The 27,975-nt window shown below is 42.3% G+C and overlaps 1 protein-coding gene across 8 annotated transcripts; it reads right to left on the bottom strand.

The window, feature by feature from the left end:
* Positions 1-32: 32 nt before the first annotated feature.
* camsap1a (calmodulin regulated spectrin-associated protein 1a) lies at positions 33-27,765 on the bottom strand. Of its 8 annotated transcripts, XM_088070958.1 has the most exons (21): positions 27,397-27,765; positions 26,721-26,893; positions 17,526-17,788; positions 15,155-15,316; positions 15,000-15,080; positions 12,163-12,195; positions 11,660-11,719; positions 11,135-11,276; positions 8,880-9,019; positions 8,690-8,786; positions 8,443-8,569; positions 8,232-8,317; positions 7,738-7,819; positions 4,030-6,430; positions 3,454-3,590; positions 3,151-3,359; positions 2,924-2,986; positions 2,585-2,672; positions 2,378-2,499; positions 1,726-1,844; positions 33-1,596 (listed from the first exon to the last, which is right to left on the bottom strand). In XM_088070958.1, the coding sequence occupies exons 2-21, from the start codon at positions 26,890-26,892 to the stop codon at positions 1,306-1,308; spliced, it is 4,875 nt and encodes a 1,624-aa protein (XP_087927084.1). In that variant the 5' UTR covers position 26,893; positions 27,397-27,765; the 3' UTR covers positions 33-1,305. The 8 variants fall into 8 exon arrangements, with proteins under 8 accessions (XP_087927084.1, XP_087927085.1, XP_042365575.2 ...); XM_088070959.1 differs by lacking the exon at positions 12,163-12,195; XM_042509641.2 differs by lacking the exon at positions 11,660-11,719.
* Between the last annotated feature and the right edge of the window lie 210 nt (positions 27,766-27,975).

Below are 27,975 nucleotides of genomic sequence, written 5' to 3' on the forward strand. Positions count from 1 at the left end.
CTGATCATGACACCTTAAGCAAGCACAAACACTTGATCAGAAAACATACCTAGTTGCATTTTATTATATCTCTTCAAAATAAATAAACATACAATATAACACAATGAAATAAGACTCATAACATCTCTGAAAGCCAGTAACGGAATAAACCTCAAAATAGTGCCTGCTTTTTTAGTAAACATAACTTGTACGTAATGTACAAAAAATACTACTCAAAAATGTACAAAATGCAGCAAACAAATATCAAGTATTGTGCAGTTCCCCCCCCACCCCCTCACATAACGCCAGCTGCTGACAGTCAATCATTACAGAGAAACTACTAGTGTGGAGCGCCAGAAGCTACATTAAAATCACACATCTCACCAGGATCCAGTGAGAGCTTAATGAGCAGCAAACAGCTCAGTGGCGTAGCTCGGATCATTTTGGTTCAGCAGTATGAGCCAGTTAGGGATCTCGGGTGGCTTATACGGATGCTGGAATATAGGTGTGAAGTTATATAATGCACTACTGAAAATGTATAATGCACTGAATCTGAAAAGTGCTTCCTGTTTGGAAAACTAGTACAATTTCCCCTTCTGTAGAAAGTCTTTCTCTTCTGTAACAGCAGCTCCCAAACTAAAAAAAAAAAACGTTTTGTTGCTTTGCTCTGTAGTTCCGTAGTTGCAGTTTTAAAGCATAATCAAAAGAGAACACATTCAGAGCGGGATGCACAAGCAGTGCATTCAGCTCTCTCCTTCCCTAACACAAAGACTCACACACAGCCCCAAACACACTAAATAGAAAACGAGACTGGACATTACCGCTCACTAACATCCATTCCATACTTACAATTTTAAAAAAAAACGTAAGTTCAAAGCTCCCTCTTCATAAAAGCACTGACCAGTAGGAGTTCCTGGTTAATAACTGGGGCTCTGGACATGGAGCCTGGATTAATCACAGCAGTTGGTATTTTTTTTGCCAAGCTGAAATAGCATGATCAAGTCAATGTCCACCACTTCCTGCTTGTAGTTACACTTGTAAGTAGATTCGGTGGTGTTTGACTCTCCTCTTCACTGCTACATCGGAATCCATAATCAGTAGTGCCTAATTAATGTAGGACGTACCCACAAATTACAAGTGTTACATGCAGAATAAAAAGCTAACGAGACAAAAAGAAACATTCAGTCGGCAGGTGTTTGATATTCTGCCACAGACTGACGTCTAACCCCGCTGTCGAATCATCTCATGATACCATCATCTCAGAGATTATTGGGTCCTGCCCAACAGTACAAAATAGAACAGAAAGTATAATGAGTGTCATCGTTCTCACTTCCTCCGTGCACTCCCCGGTCTCTTGACCTGCCAGAGGTGATTGTGGATGGTCAGTGCATCAACGCTGACCGACACCGACTTGGCAGGGATGACGGTGAACTGCTTGCGGTCTGAGTTGTATTTGTAGAGCTTGTCGATCATCTTCCGGCTGATGAAGCGCGGTCCCGTGCCTGTGAATTTGACGATCTCCTCGGTGTCCGGTGAGTACGAGTAAACGGCGCGGAACTGGCACCCGCCGTCGCGGAAGAGGATGATCAGGTGATTGGACTCGCACTTTTCCAGCTCCTGTGGTCAGTGACACAGATATGAATTGTAATTTGTGAATATGGCAAAAACGGTAAGAAAGAAACGTACTTTACATGTTCACAGTAAATAATGACCATCAATAAATTAATTTCAACTGATCACACCGACCTCCAGAATCACGTTCTTCTGGGTCTCATTAACTTTTCCAGCCAGACAGCAGTGAGCGATGGCGTTGATGATGATTGGCTTGTTGGACTTGGAGCTCGGCTCCTTGAAGAGTTTAGGACCTTTGACAAACAAAACGTCACAAAAAGAATAATAAAGACCGGAGTTCAGGAAGTCATTGCCTCAACAAAGACACAGCCTGGACAAAAACAATTTTAAATAAACGGTCTTAGACTTTTTAATGCGCACAAGACTTGTTTCTCTCAAATTTCAGTGGTAAATTGACGTTAGTGAGCACTTTGCCAAAATAATCCATCCACCTGACAGGCGTGGCATATCAAGATGCTAATGAAACAGTATCGTTAGTACACAGGTGTGCCTTGGGATTGTCACAATGAAAGGCCACTTTTTCTGTTGTAAGATCAAACAGGATGGGCCTGTTACAGTGGTGGAGGGATGTCCATGCCATTGTCTCTGACTCGACACTCTTTTAGCTGCTCAAAAGGAGGTAGTAGATATTTTCAACTGCAGCCCAGGAATTTCTCATCTTAACTCCCAAGAAAGTTCAAAAGTTCAAAAGTTCAACGTTAGCCTTGGCTTAAAAACTGTCAATAAACTAAATGAATATGCAGTCTTATTATGCATTTCTGCTCACCATTGTACTCTGTTGAAGTGATGGAAGAGGCTATGGAGCCGTTCTCCCAGTCCCTCTCCATGTTCCTGCTGGACGTCCTGCTCAGCATGGGGAACGACTCCATAGAGCACACAGATCCAGCCCTGGAACACACACGTATAGGTCATTCAAATGACTACAAGGGTACACGAAATGAAAAACAGATTTTTTTCCTCCGCTCTTACACACCTCTGGGACTCTGCCCCTCCAGAGATGACGCTGTCTGCCTCAGTCGCCAAAGAGAGCGTCGATCCTCGATGACTGCAGCTCAGATCAGCTGAAAATGATGGAGGGATTTAGTGCCAGTTGCTCAACAAAACAAAACACTCCTGTTAAAATGTGTATAACAGTTTGCAACCCTGTGATTCAAACAAGACACAGAAGCTGCATAATAGGCAAGACAACAGCTGGAGCTCCCTGGTATAAAATCCATAGCTGACTACTCAGAGGTTTGTCACATAAAGCTGTCTCTAAGGGCTGTGTATGTTTATAGATATGACATCATGCAGAGCAGGTTAGAAGGTTCACCTCCCCCGCAGCCTGCTGCTGAGCCCTGGGCTTTGATCAACATGGACCTCTTCAGAGAATTACCTGTGTAACACACACGAGGACGACAACGGATGTACACAGACTGAAAATGTAAGTGCACACGCGGTCCATCAGCATGGAGACAAAGACACCACTCTAAGTTGATAAATATGAAGACAACATGGAGCACTGGACAAAAATATACGCTGTTAAAAAGCGCTTCTTACGTGTGGTGGATCCTTTGGAGAAGCTGTTGGACTCGTCACGGTGCAGCGATTTCGGCCTGCTCCTGCGGGATTTAGTGCGTGGGCGAGGCTTGACCAGACCTTGCTCTTCCATCAACGCCTGCTGCTTCCTCCGCAGGTACTCCTGCTTAATGAGCTCTCGTCTCGCCTTCTCCTCCTCCTTGCGAATGCGGTCCTCCTCTGCCTTGCGCCTTAAAGTTAAGTAAGGCAGAATTTAACTGAATAACAAAGAGACAATTCATCATCCTCAGCATTTATTTGTGAGTGTAGGAAATGAAAACGTACCTGGTCTCATCACGTTTGAGCTCGCTCTCCACTTCTTGCTGCTGTTTGCGTAGTCTCGCCTCTTGAGCTTTACGTTGCTGTTTGAGGAGGAAGGCGGCACGACGTTTTGCCATTTCATCCTCTGCTTTCTCATCATCCTGGAAGATAAAAAGTTCCTTGATTAGCAGTTCTCCTTCCCATATGTTAATATTCCAAAGAATAACTCCTGGACAGACAGTGAAGGAAATCTGTCCTTCCCAAAGCAATAACCTCGTACACCTCACCTCTGTCTAACAGAGACCGGACAGCTGTAGAGTTTTCTTACAACCTAACTTTGCACATATGAATTTACATATATACTTCTCCCACTCAACCTCACTGCACACTTAAACTAACTTCTACCAATTTGCAAACTTGTTTTTTATGTAAATAATATTTAACATACAGAGTATATTTTAATATCTAGCATTCCATATTTTTTTTAATTTTGTTTATACTGTATTACTGATATTGTGTGATCTAAAGAAATTGTATTGATATATATATTATAATTCTTTCAGAATAAGAATCTGTCCGTTAGACAACCACGACTTTTACCTTAAAGAAGAAACCTAGCACATTCTTCTGCTCGCCCTCCTCTGTAACATCGGCGCCACCGTCCTCCTGTGGACCTTTAAGGTCTGATAGGTCCACCTCAATCAGTTGACCCTTGACCCTGGCACTTTCCTCTCCACCTGCAGCCTCTTTTCCAGAGTCAGCAGCTTTGTTCCCCTCTTGTTCTGCAGCCTGTGAGGGAGATGTGATGTCCACAAAGCACGCACTTCCCTCTTCATCGCTGTGTTGCTCGGGGTCACTGCGGACTCTGAAGGTGGCGTTTCTCTGAATGCTTCTGTCTGGCCTGGAGCTCTCCACAGTACTCCTGTCCTGCGATCCATCAGAATTTTTCCTGCACTCCAGGGACTGAGACTTGACAGAAGCCGTCTTGCTGTTCTCTTTACTCTGTTTTCGCTCTGAGGTTTTGCTGCGTTGGCTGGAGCTGAGCTTGGGAGGACGGCGAGTGGGGGCGGTGTTGCTGCCGCCAATGTCTACGAAGTGAACTGCAAATGATCTGGAGTCTGAGGTAGAGGATTCTGTTGCAGCGTTTGGGGTTGTGTTTGGGATTGTGTTTGGGATTGTGTTTGGGATTGTGTTTGGGGTTGTGTTTGGGATTGTGTTTGGGGTTGTGTTTGGGGTGGTGTTTGGGGTTGTGTTTGGGGTTGTGCTCGGGCTCGATTCGACCCGTTCTGAAGGTGAGACCACGCTCTTCATCAGCAGGTCTTGCTGTAAAGAAAGCTGCATCATCTGCTGCTGAATGGAACTAATAGCGTCGTTGAGTAGATCTATGGAGTGGGAACACTCGTTCAAGTCCGGCTCGGCACCGTTATCCTGGGACAAGGAGTTTAACTTGTTCCTGCTCATTTGTCCTCCCTCTGTTTGACTTGCTTGCACCTTCAGAGCATCAAGACAGGAGTCATCCTTGCATGACTGGCTCTTCACTTTACTCCTGTCTGCTGGGTCTGAGGACTCCTGGGGGTACTTCAGGGGCAGTGGAAGCGTGTCACACCGTCCTCCGCCCTTCTTCACGATGTTCAAAAATGCAGCTTTGCCTAGCTTTAGTCGCTGCCGTGCTGACAAGGTCTCCATCTTCTTCTTCTGATACTCAATAGCTCGTCTTTGCTCTTCAAGCTGCATGTGAAGTTGCAGCAGCTCTGCAGGCACTACCGAGGGACTCACCACGATACTCTTCCCCAGTACAGAACTGGGCTCCTTCCCTAGCCAGCCAGAGGTGGAGTCACTCCTCAGCTGCCAAGGTGGGCATGGAGCCACCTCAGAGCCATCTGGCGTGGTCTTCTGAGAGCTGCTCGTACTTGAAAATCCCTCCCGGAGGCCAAGTTTAAGGAGCTTTCTCTCTGCAAAGCTGGTCATTTTGACACTAGTGCTTCCCGAAGCGCTGCAGCTGCTCGCCCAAGATATGGTGCTGAGGCAAGGGCTCGAGCGTCCGCTGCCGCCTTCCTTATCGTCCCGCTCACTATCCCTTAAGTCTTCCCTCAGTTTAGCTGACTCACCCTCACCAAATTCACACAGCTCTCCCTCCTCTAAGTATCTCCCCTTTCCTCTCCTCACCAGCTCTCGAGACAACTCCATCTGATCATCCTCCTCATCGTCTTCTTCAAGGTCTGCGATGTCAGAGTCAGAGTCTTGCCCTGCCTCAAGTGTAGTGGAGAAAGGACCGTGGTGGTCTGGTTCTCCTGACATATGAAGGAAAAAGCCTGAAGTCTGCTTCTTCTCAGGGTGAGCGATGCCTGCCGACCCCTCTGTGGGTGGCCTGAGAGAGCTTGCGACTGAGTCTGCCACAGGTATGGGCATAAAGGAGCTTCTGTTTGACTCAGGGGCTTTCCTCTGGGAGGTGTTTGGAACATTAGTGGCTTTCCTTGCAGCTGCTCTACAACGACTCTCGCCACTCTCCTCCTCCTTGTTCATGCTGATGCTCTTCTCTTTGGCTGGCTTAGGGACGGCGGGCATCAAAGGCTCCAGATAGTAGCTGTCTGCAGGGCGGTCGTGTGTAAAGGGACCAATGTCAGGGCGGGGAGAGCGACGAGTATGAGACCCCCTTGAGGTGGAGGTTGCACTCGGGATTTCCAGCTCATCCTGCTCCATGTCACTCCCAAGTCGACGTCGAGAGAATGCAGAAGGGTGGATTACAGCAACTAGTTCCTCCTCTTCTATTTCCTCCTCCTCGTCCTCGATGCGCATATGACTTAACAGGCTTTGACCACTGAGTCTGTGCTGAGCCAGCTGAGGCAGCTGAGGACCTGATCCTAGCATGTGTTTGGGGGTAATGCTCATTATATTAGAGGCCAGGCTGTCTTTGCTGATGGAGCGAGCAAGGCTGATACTGTCTGCGTCGTCCTCCAGGGGACAATGCAGGGCGTAAGGGGGCACCGGCTGGGACAAAGGCCTGGACAGGGACAGAGGTAGAAATAGGATTAGTGTGAGTTGAGTACTTTGAATATAAATAGGAAGGAAACACTTTTGCTTTTGCTTCCAGTTTTTCACAGGTTTAATTTAAAGATCTAAGACTTTTTATGCACTCAAGAGATATTTTTCTTTCAAATTTTGGTAGCGGATTTGTTAAAATCTGTGTTAATGAGCATTTCTTCTTCTTAAGATAATCCATCTACCTGACAGGTGTGGCACATCAAGATGCCAATGAAGCAACATTATTTCTACACAGATGGTGCTTTGAGATGGTGACAATAGAGAACCATTCGAAAAAGTTCAGATTTCACAGCACAACACAATGCCACAAATGTCTTAAGTTGCCCTCCCACATGTTGTTTCTCTGAACTTGGCAGTACATCCAACCACCCTCACAACTGTGGACCACATATAACTACATCAGCTCAAGAACTCCACGTCCAGCGTCTTCACCCACAAGATCATCTCGGACCAGCTACCCTGCAGCTGATGAAATAATTGTTTTCCACAGCGAAATAATATCTGCACAATCAGTCAGAAACCGTTGTAGGGAAGCTCATCTGCATACTCCTCATCTTCACCAGAGTCTTGACCTGATAGCAGTTTGTCTGCATGGGCAATGTTGATATCATCAGGCACTTTGGAGAAGTGTTCTCTTAACACATGAATGCTGTTTTTTTTCTGTACTGGCAGATGGCAGACCATAAGCAGTACATTTGGCAGTACATCCAGCTGGCCTCACAACCGCAGACCACCTGTAAGCATACCAGCTCAGATCCTCTACATCTAGTATCTTCACCTTCAGGATCATCAGAGACCAGCCACCCAGACAACTGATGCAATAATTGTTTTGTACAATCAAAAAATGTCCACACAAAATGTCAGAAACTATTTGTGCGCTTGTCAACAAGGTCCTGACATGATAGCAGTTCATCGTCACCGTCTTCAGTGGGCAGCTGCTCACCTTTGATGGCCTCCTGCACTTTGGAAAAGTGTTCTCTTCATGGATGAATCTAGATGTAAACTGTATTTGGCATATATCACGAGTCTACTAATGCAGATTTTAACAAATTTGCAACAGAAATTTGAGAGAGATGTCTTAAGTGTGCAAAGAAAAAGTCTTAGATCTTTAACTTAAACGTGTGAAGACTAGGAAAAAAACAAGTATTCTGTTCAGTGTAAAGTGGATCATGGAGCAACAATGGCATGCTATATACTTTATGTATACCTGCTGATACAATGAACAATCCATGCAGTAACTGTGAAGGTTACAATCACACTGCTCACCTTGCCCTCCTCTCTGGCCACGCCAGAATTGAGCCCTGATGCTGGACATCACGTGTAAGAGAGTTGGACCTGTTTCTCAGCTCTGTACAAAGAAAAGATGATCCATGTCACAATAAGAGCTCCGCAGACACGCAATATTAACTATGGATGACTTTAGTAATCTACAGTCGGGGAATTAATTATTTAGCAAAAAATATAAAACTGACTCAAAAAGTTCTGATATAAAAGTGTATGATTTTGAAATGTTACAACACTAAATACTACAGCGATGCGTCAATTAACAACTTATCAGTTATCTTGTTTTTTTTTTTTTTTAATAGAAGTGGACGATCCAAATAGGACAGACCTAACTTCCTACATTTCACCTTAAAAAAACAGTCGGACTGCGCTTCCTCCTCTATCTTTACCCTTGCTTGTCTGTATTTGCAGAACTCTGTTTGTGACCTGAGACAGCAAACTGCACCGCAGCATGAGTAAATATTGTTTAATATTACCTGAAGTGCTCTCCTCCGCCACTTTTTGTTGTCTCTGTCTCAGGGGCAATAACGAGTGAGATGGGCTTAATGAGCTTGGTTTAGCGCTGTACGGAAAAACAGAGAGGCCTTACTCAGTACTGATTTAAAAAAAGCTACAGTACATAAGTCAGTAAACCTGTGAAATTCTGTACTATGTTACTTAAAAAAAAAAACAGTTCGAGGATAATACCTGAGGTCCGGGCTCGGAGGCGTGGTCAATATGTCAGCAGAGTTTGATGATGTCAGGAAACTACGCTTGGTGACGTTGGAGATGGATATATGGGAGCGTGAACTCTTAGGCTGAAGCAGCAATCTCACTACAGAAATGTTCAAAGGTGAAATCAGAACCATTAGAAAAGATCGAAAAGATAGTTTAAAAAAGCAACTCGCAGATCATTAAATGACAAACAAATACATAGATGCAGAAAGTGTTATACCATCTCTGATTTCATGAAGGTCCCTGGGCTGTACAAAGTCTGGTTTCACAGTTTCAAACCACCAGAAGAGTTCAGCGATGAAGACCATCACGTTATTCTGGAAGACACAGTGTCCAAGTTCAAGGTCAATGGAAAGACATGATGATGTTGTTGAAGAGAATTATTCTCTGTTTTGAAGTGTTTGGCTTACCTTTAGTACTGGTGGAGAATACAGTATGTCCTCTGGCTTTAGATAGAAGCATTTGTTTAGGTATTCATTAGAAAACTCTTGTAGTAGCTGGATGTTGTAAACACTGTCTGCTATGGAGGGGACCTCCTTCAGACAGATATCTGCAGACAGAACAGAACAAAAATGGGCAGTGAACAAAAGACTCAGAGCCTACTCTCCATTCTTTTCCGTTGCCCTGTGCAATCACTGCTATGGCTTTCAGCTGACATGCAAAATAGGTGCTTACTCCCAGGGAGGTTAGTCGCCCAATATAAGCTTCCAAACATACAAGCAGAGGGCTATTGCACAAAACCTAGACAGTGGACTAAGCCAGGATTTTCCAGTTATCCATGCTGAATTTAGCTGTGACTCGGTTGCATTAGAGCAGAGTCACTTCAGTTACCATGGAGTTTTATTCTGTGCAGGTAGCCTGCTCCTGACCAGCCAACAGCCGGTCTTGTTTAATCCTGGAGCCTTATTTGTTTTGTTCATTTTTATTAGCCGGCATTAACATAGACTTCCACTCTGTAATTCATTAAAGTAGGCCTGTTGTTATCATTTCCGTTGTGAAGTTAAAGGTAATGTGCACAATGAGGGAGATTTAAAACTAGGGCCAAACAATTAAAAGTCGGCACTCCTGTCCACAGCACCCCCTGTCCTCCTGATCTTGTTACTCTCAGACGTTCAATGAATATGTAACATATATCTGTGGGTTATTACTGCAATTGTTGAGATGATTAGAAATGGCTAATGAAGCTGCAAAGGTAATTTCAGTAAAGTCAGTGATGAGGCTCTCGCCCTCCCACAGATGGTCTGTGTGGCGTTGTGGATGAGTGCAGCGGAGGAGGATGAAAGCATCTGCTAAATACTTGTTACCTTTATGAGAATTAGTAATTAGCCTTCATGGTATATTTAATTAATTATTGATTTCCACTGCTAACTTTTAAGGCGAAGTGTCAAACTGATTTGTAGAGATAACAAGTATCTCCTTGTGTGGTAATGTTGACATGTCAGTGCAGATGAAGTTAAAGGAAATGAGAAATGAGTAGAAGTTTTGATCTAAAAGGACAAAGATCGCATGAAAGGACACCCGAACCCGAGATCCGTGGTCAAAAGACACTGAGGTTAGCCATTATACTACACTTCCAACAAACTTTCTCAAATCACTTGTGTATTTCTCTCCTTACTTACGCATTTAGTCAGTCTGCTTCTATATGTAAAGCTTTTTCTCTGTTTGATTATAGCATCCGTATTTCCTTTTTTGCACATCATATGCTTTACCTAATACATTTCCATGAGAAGCTGCTGCTCACCTGCAGAAAAACTCTGCTGCATGCATTTTTCTCCATGTCTGCATCATGACGATCTGTGGTCGACACATGTGGTGTGTGGTGGACAGTTGCGAACTCGCATTTATCCACAGTACTCACAACTGGCTTGACAAAGTTGCACCTTCTCATCCAGGTTTAGCAAACGAGCAACGGATTAAGCCAGGAGTCACTGATGAGACTAGTTCAAGCCTCGCTTTTTAAGTTATCCTGGATTTCTAAGTTCTACTTATGTGCAATACCCCCCTGAGCTTATACTTTCACTTGCAAACAAACAAACAAAGACTTCTCTGCATAGATATACTGGCTCCCTCTGTGATCACGCTTGCAATCGTGAATTATATTGACCATTTGTTCACTCCAGTGTGAGAGAATATGGACTGTGAATCACATGACCTCATTGACTAAACCACTGATTAAACCTGTGTTTCATAAAGTTTGATTTCATTTTCTAATTTATTATTATGCTGGGATGTATCCTCTGTTTAGCACACAAATATACTATTAAAATACCATCTACCACACTATCTGTGGTTTTGCCTTTTCGCCAGTCACTTTCGAACCTGTCTGGTGTCCTCCAGGTGTCCACACTCATTCAGTCAGTAGTCTCAGGCTAATGCAGTACACAGTAATTACTAGGAGGTAGATAAAGACATTTTTGAACTTATTTCTTATGACAAGAGACCTTAAAGGAATATGTCTGACATTTTTTGGGAGATACACGATATGAGAGTGGTATTAATCTACACATCTAACCCTCTGCAAGAAAGCAAGTAATTTCTAAAAATATCAAACTGTTCTTTGAAATGATCGTATAATCGTAGGCAACAGATTGGTGGAGTGCAGCACCAGCAACTACAGTGTATTACAACTTTGTTCAGCAGATCTAGCAGCGCAGTGTTACTGTACCTTCCAGTCTGATGAGTTCTGGGCAGTAGAAGTGCACCACAGCCAGCAGAGCCGTGCCGTCACACACATCCTTCAACAGGTCGTCCAGCAGAGGAAAGTGTTGAGCTGTCCGACCTGACAGGTGATCTCTTCGGTAACGCACCTACATGGCAAGAGAGGGCACAGGCTTAAGTGCATAAATACATGGCACCTGAACATAGTCACTTGTCAAACACAGCATTTCCCACTCTGTAAATTATTCTGTAGCTCCCTTCAAGACCTAAGCTATGAAGTTGATATCTAAACTAGCATCCAGTAGTCTTTATTTATCAGATTAAACTAGGTGGAACAATCTTTTAGAACAGCACCTTGTGCATCTGAATGCTTACTGTGTATTATGTGCTGTGTACCCCTAATGACTTAACTAAGACTAAAATGGAATTTGTTGTTGGTGCATGTGATAAACTGTTGAAAAAAGGGAGTGAAACAGGGAAAAAGAAAAGCTGAGGATGAACTAAAGAAAAGAGTCAATGGTGGGTACGTTACCACACGAGAGAACTCCACAGGCTCCAATAAGCAGCTGGTCAGAGCATGCAATATATCAGGCTGGTGAGGCAAGAAAGATATGTTTGGGAGGGAGTTAATGAAATGAGCAAACCATGACGGGATAAGTGGACTTCAGACAGGTTGCTTTATGGCAACAGTGAGTTAGAACTGTCTGATAGTTCACTGTGAAAGGTGCAGTGGTGTGTAGAGGTTTTGGTGGAGGAAAGGTGAACAATGTGAAGGCTCGGCTGAAAGAATTTCTAGAAGGTTTCATGCAAAGTAAAAGCAAATGAGCAATGATAAGGAGTGTAGAGCTTGTTGTTTCTTCCTTTGCCACCAGGGGGCACTCTGGCATCTTTTTTTACTGTGTTTTCATTAGCTATTATTTTCTTGGTTTGGCTTCATTTTTTGCTGTCTGATCTGACACCGACACCGACACACACACACACGCCTCATACAGACAAAGACACATTCACACAGGAGATGCTAGTGGTTGCACTTACAGGTACAAGCTTCCAGTACCATTTGGAGGGAGACTAGTATCCAAGAGGCAGGAAGGGGAGGAAAGTTTGGGGAGACACAAACAGGAAGAGCAGCAGACAAGTCAAGGGTCAAATGCAGTGACAAGGAATCAGATTATCCCGTTACCATGGAGACAGATCTGATCTTAAAGACAACTGGAAAGGGTTAGGCAGAAATGAGGAAAAGGACCAGAGGCGTTTGTGCGTATTGCAATTAGAAGTTCAATGAGTACACTAATGCAGTGCTACAGAAGCAGCCCAACAAGACACTGTGCTGACACTTGTCTTTTAACAACACGCCTGTTCTGAATGATTGACCGGAACCAAGATGAGTCAACAAAGAGCAGAGGCTGTCAAACTGTGAAGCGTGTCTCCCCAGAGAGGCGTTTGAGAGTTGACGGGGAGCGGAACAGTCATAAATCGGTCAAATATGAACAAACAGACATTATAATTAGCGTGACTTACACTTCCCAAGGATATCATTATCTCCAATCTCCATCATAAATAAATGTCCAGAAATCATAGCCAAAAGATGCTTCTAATAACGCAGGCCAGATGCATAAACAATGTGTACACACAAAAAATGGGTACCCCTTTTCCCACACATAAAGTAGTATTTATAAGGAAAGAATTTGTGCACCTCACACATTCGTACACACAGTTTTAGCTGAGATACCTGCAAGTGGTATAATAAAGAGGATATTAAATATAAACTGAGAATTGGATAACATTGTTTGCTATTCCCTTGACTGTGTTATTATTATTTTTGCAGGCTACATAGCATTCTCTAAAATGTCAATCAAAGGCACATTCATTAAATTAATTCTAAATTATTTATGAGTGATGCATGTCATCATTTATCAAGGCTTCACAATAAGATGCTGAAGTGTCTAGCAGCTACCCTGGAGACCAGACGTAGATCCATCAATGTCCTACCTCCTCCACTATTCGATCCTGCACTTAGAAGAGAGTTTGTCCACTAAGGTGCAAAGCAAATCAATGCCTGTACAGTAAAACCACACACCAGCCAGCTGGGAGGGGCATGAGACTAGAAATTACTGGCAGATCTGGATCAGTGGCTCTGCTTCCCATCTGAGACTGCCTCTATTAACCTCAGACCAAACCTTGTGCCTGGTCCTCTTCACTGCGCCTTGTCTGCATCATTGAGCTCACTGTGCCCTGGGAGGATCTTTAAGTACCCTGACCTGGCAGCCATAGTTGAGCAATGCAGCTGGAAAGTGGAAGTTTGATGAAGTTGGCTGCAAAGGGCTTTGAGCGCAAGTCAACTACCCGGCTGCTTCAGTACATGGCCATCAAAGCCCTCTTCAGCATTGCCCAACAGGCAAGCTGGTGGCCCTGGATTAAGACGAGAGACATCACATGGGCCCAAGAATAACACCAACAACTGCAGGGATAGAGGGAGTAAAAACAGAAGGGGTGCACCTGGGATGCCAGATGCTGATTAGTAAGTGTTGTGGGCCTATCCATGACACCAGTGAAGGATTGTTTCCAAACTGATGTCCCCAATAAAGCTTTTACCCCCCCTCAAATCAAGTTTTCTCCTCTAGTTTCTCCTCTCTTCTCCCCTTTATTCCCTCATAAATGAGGGAGTAGGGAAGGGTTGAGTATATAGCCCAGTCCAGGAGGAGAGAGTTCAGTCTGAACAGAAATGCCTCCTTGGCTCTACTTTTCTTATGCTATTTATTACTTTACTGTCTATCTATGCTCTTTTCTACCCAATGGCTCTGACACTGAAACCCTGAGATAACACTATCACTCCTACACAGTCTCAAATTTGTGCAACAAGGGATTGTTTCATCCAGTCCTAAGCTAAACTGACCATTTTTATTTACATTCATCTCCTTGTTAGTAACTGTTTAATGTTATCTTGTAAAGCATTTTGTAAAGTCAGTTTGAACATGAACACTATGAATAAATCATCGATCATCATCAAAATCATCCGTCTGAAGTCTGATGACAATGATGACTGACATTCCTCTGTGATGATGGTTAGCAGAAATGCAATGAATAATTGACACCGTTGGAGAACCTCAGCTTTATATGTCTGTCCAGCCTTTTGCGTACACCCAGTTTTAGCAAAAAATCTGAGTTTTATGCATCTGGCCCCAGAACTTCAACATGTTTTTAAGTTCCCTTCAGTATAAAAGTAATCAAGTGATAGTAAGCTGTACATCTTTGGGTACATTTTGAACAGGAGTTGCTAATTGCTAATTCAACATACTTTTAATAGTTAGAAAAACAGGCAAAAGCTATACAAATTGCTCAAGTTGCAGTCCATAATTTACTAATTGAGTCTATGGCAAAATTTTACTTCCTGTTTATATCCCTTAAACCACCGAAACTAGCTCAACAGCTCAATACAGGTAAAATTAATATTATCCTCATGTTTATTTCTTACACTCTCCGCTATCCAGTTATATACTTTCCCTCAGATGAAAACCTGTTGACATAAAGGTAAAAAGGTGGGGTTGTTGAGGGTTGTCTACATTTTGTCTGGGAAAAAGGTGTTTATGTTTAAATCTGTGATCAGAAGGTGATGTGAGGCGGTCATCAGATCACACTGCAAGCAACATCCAATGACTAAACCTTCACACCTGAAGCATCCAGTCAATGCATCCAGTGAGGAAAGGATGCACATCCCAGCCAGACAGAAAATAAACAAAGGCAACAGAATCACTAAAGAACAACACTATTCAACAGAGAGGGAGCTTTTTTTCTGAAGCAGTGACAGAAAGTGACAAAGTGACAAAGAGAGTGTGAGACAAGGGAGTAAAACAAAGAGACAAACAAGCTGTTACCTTCTGGTGACTGGGCGACTCCAGAAAGTGTTGCTTCATTTTTAGCTCTTTTTCCATGATTTCCCTCATCTTTATGTTCACCTGCAGCGACAAAGATGTTGAAGGTCAACGGAGATAGAAAAACGCACAAAAGCACACGTATGTCTGCTTCTTACCTTGTTGATCCAAAAGACCATGGCGTCTTCCAGGTCAAAAGGCAGCTCCTTGGAGGCACTGATGTTTGAAAAGCGCTTGACACTGGACACCACCTTCTCTACACTGATCATCTCCAGTATATAGGCCATCATCAGGGCATCAATCAGGTGGACGTGGGAATTCTGGAGGAAAATTGATTTTGCTGGTTATATTACATTATTGTACTGCATTATTAATAGTAGTGCATGAGTGTGCTTTTCTGTTGATTCCAAAATCCCAAAAGGTAAGAGATGCTCCATCACTGAGTTGCCATGGAAACAAGGAAGAACTTCTTGACTGAAACGTGCAGAGTTTGAACAGCAAAATCCTTATCAGCCCACACGTGAGACAATCACTACTGTATGCCAGTATTACATGGCTCACTTTGTGTGTATATTTGTGTGCGTGTGTGTGTTGCTGGAAGCCAGTACATGGATTTCTTTTTTACTGAAAAAGGTCAATTCATTCCACATTTCAACTTAGGGCTGGGTGACATGGAAAAAAAAGTCAAATATCAAGATCATTTTTAACCAATTACATTGAAATCAATATTTCAACAGAATTATAGCATTGACTATTGGCTCTTTCACAAAATACGTTAACAATAACATTTTTTTAATCATCAGTAATGTGAATATTAGAGCTGTAACAATTTGTACATGCATGCTGAATTGCTGCAGTACAGGAGTCATGGTAAAGTGCACGCAGCCACACAGAGAATAAACAGTATGCAGATTGATGCCAATACAAAGTTCTCAAGTTTGAGTTTCACCCAGATACCATTAGCAGTAAGTCCCCTCTCAGCTACAACAGCCATGGAGAGAAGATAGTGTTTAAGGAGAGGGCGGTGTGTCAGCGTTGCTTCACCATAGTAGGGTATGTAAATAGAAACACATCTAACATGCTAACGCATATTTGATGGCAATACCCAGATGTGCCAATCAACACAATGATAAATGTTTGGGTGCTCTGTATGATCAAATAGGCCAAGGTAGAAGTAATCGGAGCATTCTCCTAATGCACAAATTTCATTTTTCATTATTCTTTGTATTTTCCTATTTTGATTTGAACAGAATAAGAGATGCTTCTCAGTTGTATAGCTTGCTGTGATCTGTTGCCTTTTGGCAAAGTGTTCACTATGCACACAGTGTAATACAGAAATGTTTATAATGTTCCTTATTTTCATAATGACAATAGTTTACCAGTGTTGCCAGTGGGCAAAATGCAACTTCAGTCCCCAGCAAGAGGACTGTGTCTGTCTTTCACATGTGCACTACTGTCTGTTTAAAGTAAATGAAAAGACATATCCTTATGCATTTGGGGTTTTTGCGCTGTATCAAACTTACACCAAACCATGACTCTTAAACCTGAACGAAACCATGATTTACCGCTACACCCTTTGTGGACCGGATATAAAGGCAAATAACAGAAAAGATAGAACAGTTGGTAAGTTCATATAATTACATCACTTCCCTATAAAGCAGCCTTAAAAAACTGAAAAAGACAATGCTTATGATATCAACATTTCCAAAATCTAATACAATATTTAGTCTCATTTCACAGTGTATCCATATAATATTGCTAAACTGTCCAGCCATATTTCAACTCATTGTCAAAATATCTATGACCAGCACTGAAGGTTTCAAAGTCTTATCAATGTCTCTACTTCTATGAAGCCAAGAGCAAAGATTACTTCCATATACAGACATATTAACTACTGCTTCTCAGCCAGCTTGTTGCCTTTTGTTTTTACACCTGTGGAAAAATACTAAAACCTCCGATGGGTGGGCTCATATTAAAATTTAAAAAAAAATGTAAAAAGCTGAGCATTTGGTTCACTTTACTTCATGAATATTTTAGTTACACACCCTAAGACCTGAAAAAACACTCACATCCACTGGTGCATTATTTATTCCAATACTCTTGGCTCATATTCGGCTCTGGAAAGCAAAGTCGCATAAGCTTTGTGCCAGATGGCAAGTGTGGGTTGCCAGATCACAAGGTTATACGACAGCAGAGAATGTACCCTAATTTACATAAAAGTAAATATGTTCTGACTTACAAGTCTTGAAGCAGTATTAACTGTTTGTTTTGGCCACTTAGGGGCAGTGAAACAAGCTATTAAGATGTGTTATTACACATCCACAAGAGATGGAGCAATATTAGCATTCATTTTTTGAGTGTCAGATCATCTGATGGATGTAATTCCAACATTCACTATCTTTTTAGCTCTGTTTTACTCTCCTAACTCTTGGGGGAAATATGTGGCTCTTTAGCTGCTAACTTCTGATTTTCCTGTATCAGCAAGAGTTATTTTTAGTTTTTAACAAGGCGTAAGGCTAAACTACCCACCATCTTGATGGGAGTGGAGTTAAGGTCCAGATCCGAGACAGGTGTGTTGTCCGTCTCCAGGACGTAGATGCCTTTCCTGGACAGGGCCTGGATGACAGACTGGTGGCTTTGGAGTGAAGCGGCCTGCTCAGCGTGCAGAATGAGCCCACACACCCGGCAGTAAAGCTCTCCAGACAGCAGCAGGCGGATGATGGGGGGCTTGATATGTTCCTGCTCATACTGGTCAGTATAGAAGGGGTCCCGCAGGTCTGCAGGGATGTGATCTGGAGAGAATCACAAGCATGCATGTATTAACAAATTAGGATAATGTGGGGTTAGCCAGTGTTTTTTTATACCTATCAAAGTTGTATTAAGTCACAAATTCCACCATGTATCCACACCTAAACAATTTTTGTACACACACACACACACACACACACACACACACACACACACACACACACACACACACACACGCACACACACACACGCACACACACACACGTGTCCACCAATGCCTCACCATGTTACGTAACAGAGAATCTCCCAGGACACAGCCTTTCAAGGTATTAGACTGTCTAAGAAGAAGCCAGTGCAAGAGCAGCGCATTGGGACAAAGTCAATGGTTAAACAAGATGCCAGGTAGCGAACCCAAAGACCCATAGGTGGACCAGAGGCTTTAAGCCAATGAGCTAACAGGACTTAGTGGTGATACTTAAGCTGACAGTGTTGTCCCAGCCATCAGAGTGTTTTCCTGCTCGTGGACACAGACGTGGGGCAGCTATTTTTATATGCCTTGGACATGTTAATCCAGAGTTAAGGCCCCAAGCACTCACGAAATTTAGCTTCTGGCACTTTCTGGGTAGATTTAGGCAGGAATAAACAGGGAGAGTGTTGTCTGATAGAGTCAGCAGCTGCTATGGTAATATATAAAATGGGGACAAAAGAAAAAAAACAGGTGAGAAATTGGAATTAACATTGGATTTGGGAATATTTTACCAAATTAATAAGTAATATTACTGGACTATTTTGAAGAAAGATACCTCCTTTAAAAGAAGATTTTTCTTACTTTACAAACTAGGTCTTGCTTTAGTAGTTTTGTCCATTATAACAGTCAGTATTGATGGCATTTTACCATCCAGATAAATTGTAGAGATACAGTATAAGGACATGTCCGCTCCAGTCAACATACCTCAAAGGAGTGGTCTAATTTTTTGGGAAATATTCTCTTTCTTACAAAGAGTTGAAAAAAGAAAAAGGTCCATACCAGCCCCATGTCTTTACACTAAGAACGAAGCTACAGCCAGCAGCCAATAAACGTGCAAGAAACATCCACAAATTGTCATATTTACACTTTTTTCCAAGTAAACAAAAAGATATGTAACATGGTTGAAAGTGCTGTATGTAGTTTTGAAGAAAGATGGGTAATTGTTCAGTCTCATTCTCTGGTCTTCAAATACCGACACTTTAGGCTGGTAGTTGGATCGAACTACAATGCCAAAGCTTAGATATTTGACAACCAGGATTGGAAATTAAGTTTTTTGTCCACCTGCCACTGTTGCTGCTGGATTCAAAAATCTATCAGCCACTCAGTAGATGACCATTGCTTTACTGGCTGATGAGTTTAGCGAATCTAGCAGTCACTTGCATATTTTACCAGCATTTGGATAGTGGCATGTGCTAATTTCCAACACTGTTGACAACCTAGGAATGAGACTCAGCAATCAACTATCTTTCTCCAGAGCTACATACAGCAACTTTAACTGATCAGCTTTAAAGGTGCTAGTAGGTGGATTTTTTAACCTCTGCTCAGAGTCAGGCTGGGTGTTTTCCCTAGCTTCCAGTCTTTATGCTATGCTAGGCTAACTGTCTGTTGAATGTTGCTTCCTTGTTAAAGCACAGACACGAAAGTGGTATCAGTCCCAGCACTTGGCCAGCCACATTAGCAGTGAGGCTTGTAAACATCCATTAGATTGTGCTGAGCTACTTTCTGGCTCAACTTTGACCTAACTGTAATTGTACACATACTGGAGCTGACTCAAAATGCTTAGAAGCTTTGATCATTGGCATGTTACTCTACATCAAAATCAGTATTAGAATGACTGAAAGTTGTCAGTAACAGCTCAGCTATCTTGCAAAGTATTCCTTTTTCTACCTGTTTTGGCTAATGTCACTACGACTTGCGTTCTAACAAAGTGGCTAACTGTCACATTGTTTTAAATGCATCGACTTAGGTACTCGTCTTTCGTCTTTACCAGTCCCCCAACTCACTTTTCCTCCCAAACACTGACATTAAATGGAACTCAATTGAACATACGTTGGGACGGCCCTAGCACAGTCTTGTAATGCATGATTGTCACTCTGTATACATTCATCACTGATTTCACAAACAAAAAAGTACTGAAGAAAAACTAGGCCCAATGGTAATGACATGCTTACTGACCGTATAACTGCTGGTGTCACTGTTATAACGCTGTGTCCATTACTAGTCTCAAGATCTCAGTAATGACACTCATAGATAAAACTGTATCTTAAATAATAAGAATCAAGACCAAAAATAAGATATAGGCTTATTTTTTTAAAAAAAGGATAAATTACACTTGTGATTCTTAACATTCAACCACTTAAGAACAACATCTTTTCCCATTTAGCTTAGAGGCCAGCTGACTGAGATGAACAGACAAAATAAGACATTCATCAGTGGAAAAAAACACACACACAGACACACACACACACACACAGATCAGAGCCACAGGACACTGAGAAAACCTGAGCTGTCTTTCACAACAGACTGCTTGCTTGGCACAGCGTACCTACAGTATCCGTCTCACTCTGTGTTACTGTCGCGCAGCCATATGTGCATGACAATCCCAGATCATGTCAGAAAATGCTCATTATACATCGCTCCATGTCTGTCTTCGATGGTCTCATTTGTTTTTCAACAAAAGCTAAATGCGCACATCTTCCTCCAGCAGATTTCCAAACACGTTTCTCTTTACAATGCCACTTCCTCAGCCTCAGCTGTCCCAGAATGCCCCCTTGTCCTCCATGGTTGCCATGGAGATGGAGATGGGGAATGCCAACATGGCTGAAGGTGGGGGCTGGGTTGCTGTTTCATCCCTTCACTGAGGCCTGCTCATTGACTCGTTTTATGGTCCCTGACATGTGGATGTGTGACTGAGTGGCGTGGAGAATTATAGGGGGAGGAGAGAGCTCGTCTCTTAATCCTAGCTGCTAATACTCCTTAGATATTTATCATCCACCTGATCCAAGCCCACCCTGATGTGCTTGTGCGTGTGCGGGGGAAATCAAGAGGAGTGGAGGCAGGGAAGTCCTTTGTTCCTATTCTTTCAGGTCAGATTGATGAGCAGAGATGTTGCTGACAGTCAAGGAAGAGCTGTCAGACTCTGGGCTCTGCAGAGGAAAGCCACAACTATTCTCTACAATAAGGCGGCTTAATGGAGAATCCTCCTGAAGACAGTGTGTTGGGTAAACACAGCCTTTAAGCCGATGCACCCTGTGGGCACACTAAGTCTGACGTTGCAGAAAAAAGTTTGAAAAGCTGTATATGCAGCCAATCTGCCAAGTCATTAAGAAAAACAGAGCTCGTACTTTTGATGTGCTGCACTTTGTTATTTCACGAATGCTTTATAACCACTGACTCTTACTGTGAAGAACACCTTTTCATACATTTTCTACATATTGTTACACTCATCAGTGTTTGATCGCAGCCAACATTTGTATGTGGGGCCCATGTAGGTAGTAAGTGGCTGAATAATGGGCCCTATATTTATGGTTTACACAAGTGGACCCCAGATAACATGCCCATTTTGGGTCCATACCCACTTTGTACCCAGGTAACCCTAGCATAACCCATGTGTCATCTTATATGGGGCCCACTTGGGTTAAACCACCCATGTGGGCAACTGCCACTGGCCAATTATAAAACCTGTGGACAATCCCATATAGGGCCCATTTTCAGCCCATCTACTACCCTCATGGGCCCCACAAACCAATGGCTGGGATTTAATTACACTGATGCAGGCCATTACTGTATGAAATTCTCTGATATTTTTAATACTCTCAAATATTTAAGTGTTGGCTATCAATATGCAGTAAAAAAACAAATAAATATTGCATTTATTTTGGAGTGTGCTGCAGCTTTCTGAAGAACTGGCTAATCACAGTCTGATAAATATAAGAAATAAATAAAGATAAATATTGAACTAGTCATCGTAGATGTGATTATATAAAAAGTTGTGTTTGCAAACAGAAATATTGAAGAAAATATGTCAGATTTCATCTAAACTTTACACACAAATTATCAGTGTTTTGTGTTTTTCAATAAAATAAATTTCCTTGTTTTCTGGTTATAACATTTAGAAAGATTTCAGTTTCTCCAAAGGCCATTAATAAAACTGTTGCGAGTCTAAACAAACAGGCTGTGTTGGACAAAGACACAAGCCTTCAGGTCCAATCCCATTAAACACTTAAACATGTGACTGTGACTAGCTGTGCTGACTTTCACACGAGCACACACAACACAGCACACCAACACACTGCTCCCAGCACTGCTGTGTTGGTTGGTTTGCACTCTAATCTAATAACAGTGTTTTGGCTCCTCTGACCTCCACAGTGACTATCAATGAGCTGGGAATGTATCACAGAAAACAAACACAGATCAACAACACTGTGCATCAATAGGATACAGTGTTTCAGAATAGGAGCACACTACTAATATGTAGTGACTACATACAACTGGTTTTGGGCTGCTTATTGTAGATCATTTTAAAATTATAGGAGTAATGCATTCTAAAGCTTTTTAAGTAATTATAACATGCAGTTGTGGAGGTGAGGTGTCAGTGGGCTTTTGCCTAAATGCTACCATAATAACTAGTACAATATGTTGCCAACAACAGATGATGTATAATATATTCATGAGCTTTATTAAGTTTGCTGTCTTGGAGCATCATAGCCTGTAAATCAAAACAAATCTCACTTAAGCCTAAATCACATATCAGCTTTGGCATGGCATCATAGTGATGAATGGTAACACTGAATGCATGATTAGTCAGTATGACATGAGACAGCAAAATCGAAACAGAAAGTTGAGGGGCATCTCAAAGGTGCCAGGATGCACCAGTCTGCTGCAGATGATCAGTATCAGGTATCAAAAACTGCAGCTTCTTTGTTATTTATATTACAAATCCAGTGTTTTTTCAATCGGTTACATCCATTCAGTCATCAGTGTGCAAAACTACATGTACAGTACCACCTCTCTTTAATAAGACTGTAAAACTTAAGACGACTGTCAAACCATAATAATGTTAGTACTGTCCATTCTGTGTGGAAGACAGTTAAGATAGTGTAGATAGTGCAAGAAACCAGTCTCTTGCTGAAAAGGGCTTTTAAGTGTCCATGGCACACTGTGACGTAAGGAACAGCCAATCAGATTAAGGGAAGTAGGAAGCTTTACGGGGTGGATGGTAATGGTTTGGTGTTTATTATGGGCATCTGATCTCTGCCCAGTTGGGTAACAGAGAGGTAAAGCTTTAACCAGTAAGACAGAGCTTTCCAACACTGCTGCCAACAAGCATAAAAATACCACTTGACATCACCAACCACCCAAACACTGTTGCAGACCTAGACACCCCCCTCATGGCACTCTGTGACGGCAGTGGCCCTCCCAACAGGACAACGCACCATGCCGCACTGTACAAATTGCTCAGGAATGGCCCAAGGAAGGTGATAAAGAGCTCCAGGGGTTGAGAAGGCCTCCTAATTTACCAGATTCCAATGTAAATGAGCATTCTTGGGACATACTGGTACCCCATCTCACAACCCACAGGACTCAAATGATCAGCTGACAAAACCCGTGCCAGACACTACAGAGCGCTCCCAGAGGTCCTGTGCCCATGCCTTGACAGCCTAATTTAAAGAGGCCCCACCGTGGGCTCAGGGTACCTCTGAGGTATCGGTACGTCCCACAAACGCTTGATCAGATTGGGATCTAGGGACTAGATCCCAATCTAAGGCTAAGTTGACACCTTGAATTGTTTGTCAGATTTGTTGGGTCATTGCTGAGCAGTTTTGTGGTGTAGCATGGTGAATTGTCCTGCTGTGGGGAGCCACTGCCATCAAGAGCCTCATTTACACTGCCTGTTCAATCCGGGAATATCACACTGTTATGCCGCCTTGCTGTTCTGTATATAACGTCCAAATGCAGAAAGGGGGGATGGAGTGGTCTCACCTCTGAGCCGGCAACAAACAAAGTAACAGTGTATAAAATGTAAAACTGAAAAGACGTGACCATGGGTGGGGTGGAGTGATGTTTTGATTACATATTATGTAGGTACCTACACCGCAGGAGATTTAAAAAGCAGCTTTTAGCAACTAGCATCTAATTCAAAAAAGAACAGCAGTCGTAAATGTCTGCAAAATGGGAAAAAAATGACATTCGGGAGCTCCTTACACATAACGAGCAGAGGATGAGATCAGCTGCCATAAAACAAAGACAGTAAATAGTTGTGACTGACATGTTATGCCTTTGTTAGTGTTAAGTACTGAAGATGTGCATATTATATGTCACAGTAAAGGCAGATGCGGCTGCGTTACGTGTCAAACCTGTTTTGATTGCGGGATGCTGCAATGCGGTGTATAATCACACACTGGAGTGGAATGATGCTGTCGGTGTTTGGTTCTGTGTAAAAATGCAAGGGCGATATAGAGAAGGGACTTCAATGCTGCTCTATAGCGCGATCTCTGTGTAAACGTGGCTAAGAAGTGTCATAGCCATGAGGGGGGATACTTGGCCTGCAACTGTGTTTGAGTGGGTGGAGTGAGTCAAGTGGGATCAGCCTATATCCCAAGGTTTCCCAGCAGAACATTGCATTGTAGCAAGATGATTAATGTCATTCACTTCACTCACCCGTGGTTCTAACTTTGTGGTTGATCTGTGTAGTTAAGCTGTTGTTAAACGCAATACCTATGACTTCAGTTTACCAAGAATTTTCATTTCAGAAAGTTTTCTTCAAAAGTTCAAAAGGTCATCTGGGGGGGAGTAAAGTGTTCCTTTGATGTCATCCTCCCCGATAAACTATTCACATCACCACACATTACAAGCTTTACATTTTGGGGATTTGTTCCCCACTCAGAGTCGATTTACTGAGTCATCTTCCGCAGAACAGGAGACAGCACTGCCAGGCAGGAAACACTTAAACTACTGTATGTCTGGCTTATGAAAGGCATATGATGACGGAGAGTTTTCCTTTACTCAATGACTGTCTCTGTGTCTCCTTCCAAATGCCTTATTGTCATACCGATAACAAAATCACAGAGACTACTGAGCTTGCAGGAACAGCACAACTGACCTCTATCTCACTCTCCCTGGAGAGCAATCGGTGAGCGACACAAAAACCCACATTCATCGAGTAATTTCTAGACCTTTACTTACAGCCCGGCCATGTAGAGCAATCATTTTTAATGTTTTAGTACACCTCGTCAGAGCTGGCAAGGCCACTGACCCGTGTATAAAAGACTTTGGCTGATCGTGAGATGTCGGCTTTAGTCTTCCATCACTATGGTCTGGACTGTTTCTATGCCGCTGTTTCTTTCTCAGGACTTCTGTTTACATTTTTGATGGTGAAAGAACCAACAAAACAATGACAATCTGAATGACACTCAATAACTTTGTGACAACTTATAAATCTATCACTGTAAACGGGAACATTGCCAACACAATTGAAACAAGATTTACTAAGTGGGAGTTGGAGATGTAGATAAATGTATTCATATTTTTTGGACCAAATACTGACATAAACCATATAATAAAGTATTTCTGAATCCCTTTATGCACAGTTGCAGTTAATGCATGTGACTGCATTATCTATGGCAATTTATTTAATAGATTACTGTAGAGTTTTAGTATGGAGGTGGGCCATAAAACAATGAGCACTTCATACATTTTTGGAAAATAGACACATTTTTATGAAAGAGTAGCAGATGCACAATTTCACACAGCAAATGGCATAATTTTAATGAGTGCAAATATTGTGAGAGAAGTCATCTTACTAAATTAATCTCTACATGAGATGTGTAAAGTTATGGTAGCTTACTGCCTCAGCTGAGCAATTTCCTGAGGTAAACTCAGGATAGGCTGTTAGTATATTAGCTATTTAGTGCTCTGCTTTAACATTGCTATTATGATTATTTTCCACATCACTTAATCTGCTTATTAATTTCTCTATTGATTGATATGATTTTGGTCTATAAAATGAAAAAAATCCAATCACAATTTCCTAAAACCCAATATGACCTCAGCAAATGTCTTGCTTTGTCCAACAAACAGTCCAAAACCCAAATGCATTCAGTGTTCTATCACATAAGACATCGTAAAGCAGAAAATCCTCACATTTGACAAACTTATTCAGGGTAATGTCTGCCATAGTTGAGAAGTGACTCAAAAGGAGAAATTGTTTAACAAAATAGTTGTTGATCAGTTTTCTGTCAATTGCCTAATCATTAAATGACAAAATATTTTAGCTCAGGAGATCGTATAACCGCAACAACCTTGTCTGATTCCAGCCAGGGACTTTTGTTGCGTGTCACAACACCCATCCTCTCTCCATGTTAACAGTTTGCATGTCAACTGTAAAATTTTTACTAACAGCAAAATGCTATACATATGATTGACAATTTTTTAAATCTTCTTTTGCACCATTGTTGTCAGTGCATGACTGAATTATGTGCTGTATTTTTTTTTATTGACTTTCAGTATAGCAGCTAATACCACAAATACTGCAATATAACAGCCAGGCTCTTTGTCAAAGATATACACATATGTATAAATATATGCTGTTGAAAATGCTGTTGTAATGTTGTCCTTGGCTTATAAAGGTGTGTAAAGACAGCATGCCAGAGAAGGAGCTGTTGTAATTGTTCAGGCTTACTTAACAGGATTTGCATCCAGCAAACTGTTCATACAACTACAGCATGTGGTCTATATTACATAATTATCATACAGGCTATAGCATGTGCAGCTGCTGATATCTTTATGGAGATATACATACAGCAAATGAACCACTCTTGGGGCTAAACAAAGGTCAAAAGAAAAACAAACAAAAGATTTTTGCTCCAATAAATAAATAAATCCACAGCATAATTACTAAAATGATTCAAACTCTCAAAAGTAAGAGATTTAAAAAAGAGAGATCTTACCTATACCATAAGCTTTGGCAAACAACCAGCGGAGATTTGCGTCTATTTTGGCTCTTGCAGAATCGTAGAGCTCCAGCGGTACGACCTGCGCCTCCATGCCCCCTCCACCTGCATCATCTGCTGCCGCTCTCCTCCAGGTGCTGTCCCTGCCAGCACTCACCTCCACATCCATCCTGCTCGGAGAAGAAGCACAAACATGATTTCCAGTGCAGCTTATTGCATTACATCATCGATATGAGGAACAACAAGCAGGGCCTGGACTCACTGACAGCACCTGCTCTCATGATGATGATGATGATGCTACTACACACCTGCTGGTAATCAACGTGTCACTAATGTCAGTATGTCAGTATGAATTGTACGCCATGACCATACATATTTAACACCGTTTATTTACAAATTGTTTCAGCTGAGGGTGTGTTAGTCAAAGAAAAGCAGCACCTTTTGACATAAATAACAGCTGCTGTATTTATTAGCAACCACAAATGAAACACATATTTTAACATATTTGACGGCTGCTGTCAGTCATTTTGAAGCTAGCTTCAGGCTGGACAAAGGTGACAAATAAATGACCCGACACCAACCTAGCACGAGAGAGTTCACACTATTAACGTTAGCTAGGTTAGCTAACTAAACTGCGCGGACGCACACAACATTTAAGCTGACAAAGACTCACCTCTAAGAGTGCATTGGTTCCTCTCCACAGCTTTATGTTTGAGATATGTTGTTAAAACGCCGACATGCTGGCCTGGCTTCAGCTAGCGGTGAAATAACAAGGAGGACTCCTCCCTGCCCTCAGACACAAATCTCCGGCCTCTCAGGATAAAGCTGCGGCTGGCCGCTGATGCTCGTTAATCCAATAATAAAAAATCTGATTGGCAACCATCCGGAAGTCTGTTTTCGAGGAAATTATTAATGTCCGAAAGCCGGTTGTTTCATATTGAGGCTGTCATTGCTTCTGAGGGAGGACGAGCTGGTGTAACGGGTGTAACGGTGTCCGGGCAGCCCTGTTGTAGGAGCCTGTCTCTATGGGGACGACTGCTCTCTGCTGTCAGCTCGGCTGCAGCGCACCTGCTCACCTGCTGAGGGCGCTGTAGGTCCGCACAGCAGACAGACAGAGCGCTGGTCAGGTGTTGATGTCAGAGGTTGTATATAAAAACTGCAATACTGCCTATGAGGAGTACTCCAGAGTATTATATTGTGCAATGTAATAAGACACAGCAAAAAATTAGCAAAAAAATAGTTATATATATAT

Source organism: Plectropomus leopardus, chromosome 20 (genome assembly GCF_026936395.1).
Source record: "Plectropomus leopardus strain MGB_pleo_1.0 chromosome 20, ASM2693639v1, whole genome shotgun sequence".
NCBI lineage: Eukaryota > Metazoa > Chordata > Actinopteri > Perciformes > Serranidae > Plectropomus > Plectropomus leopardus.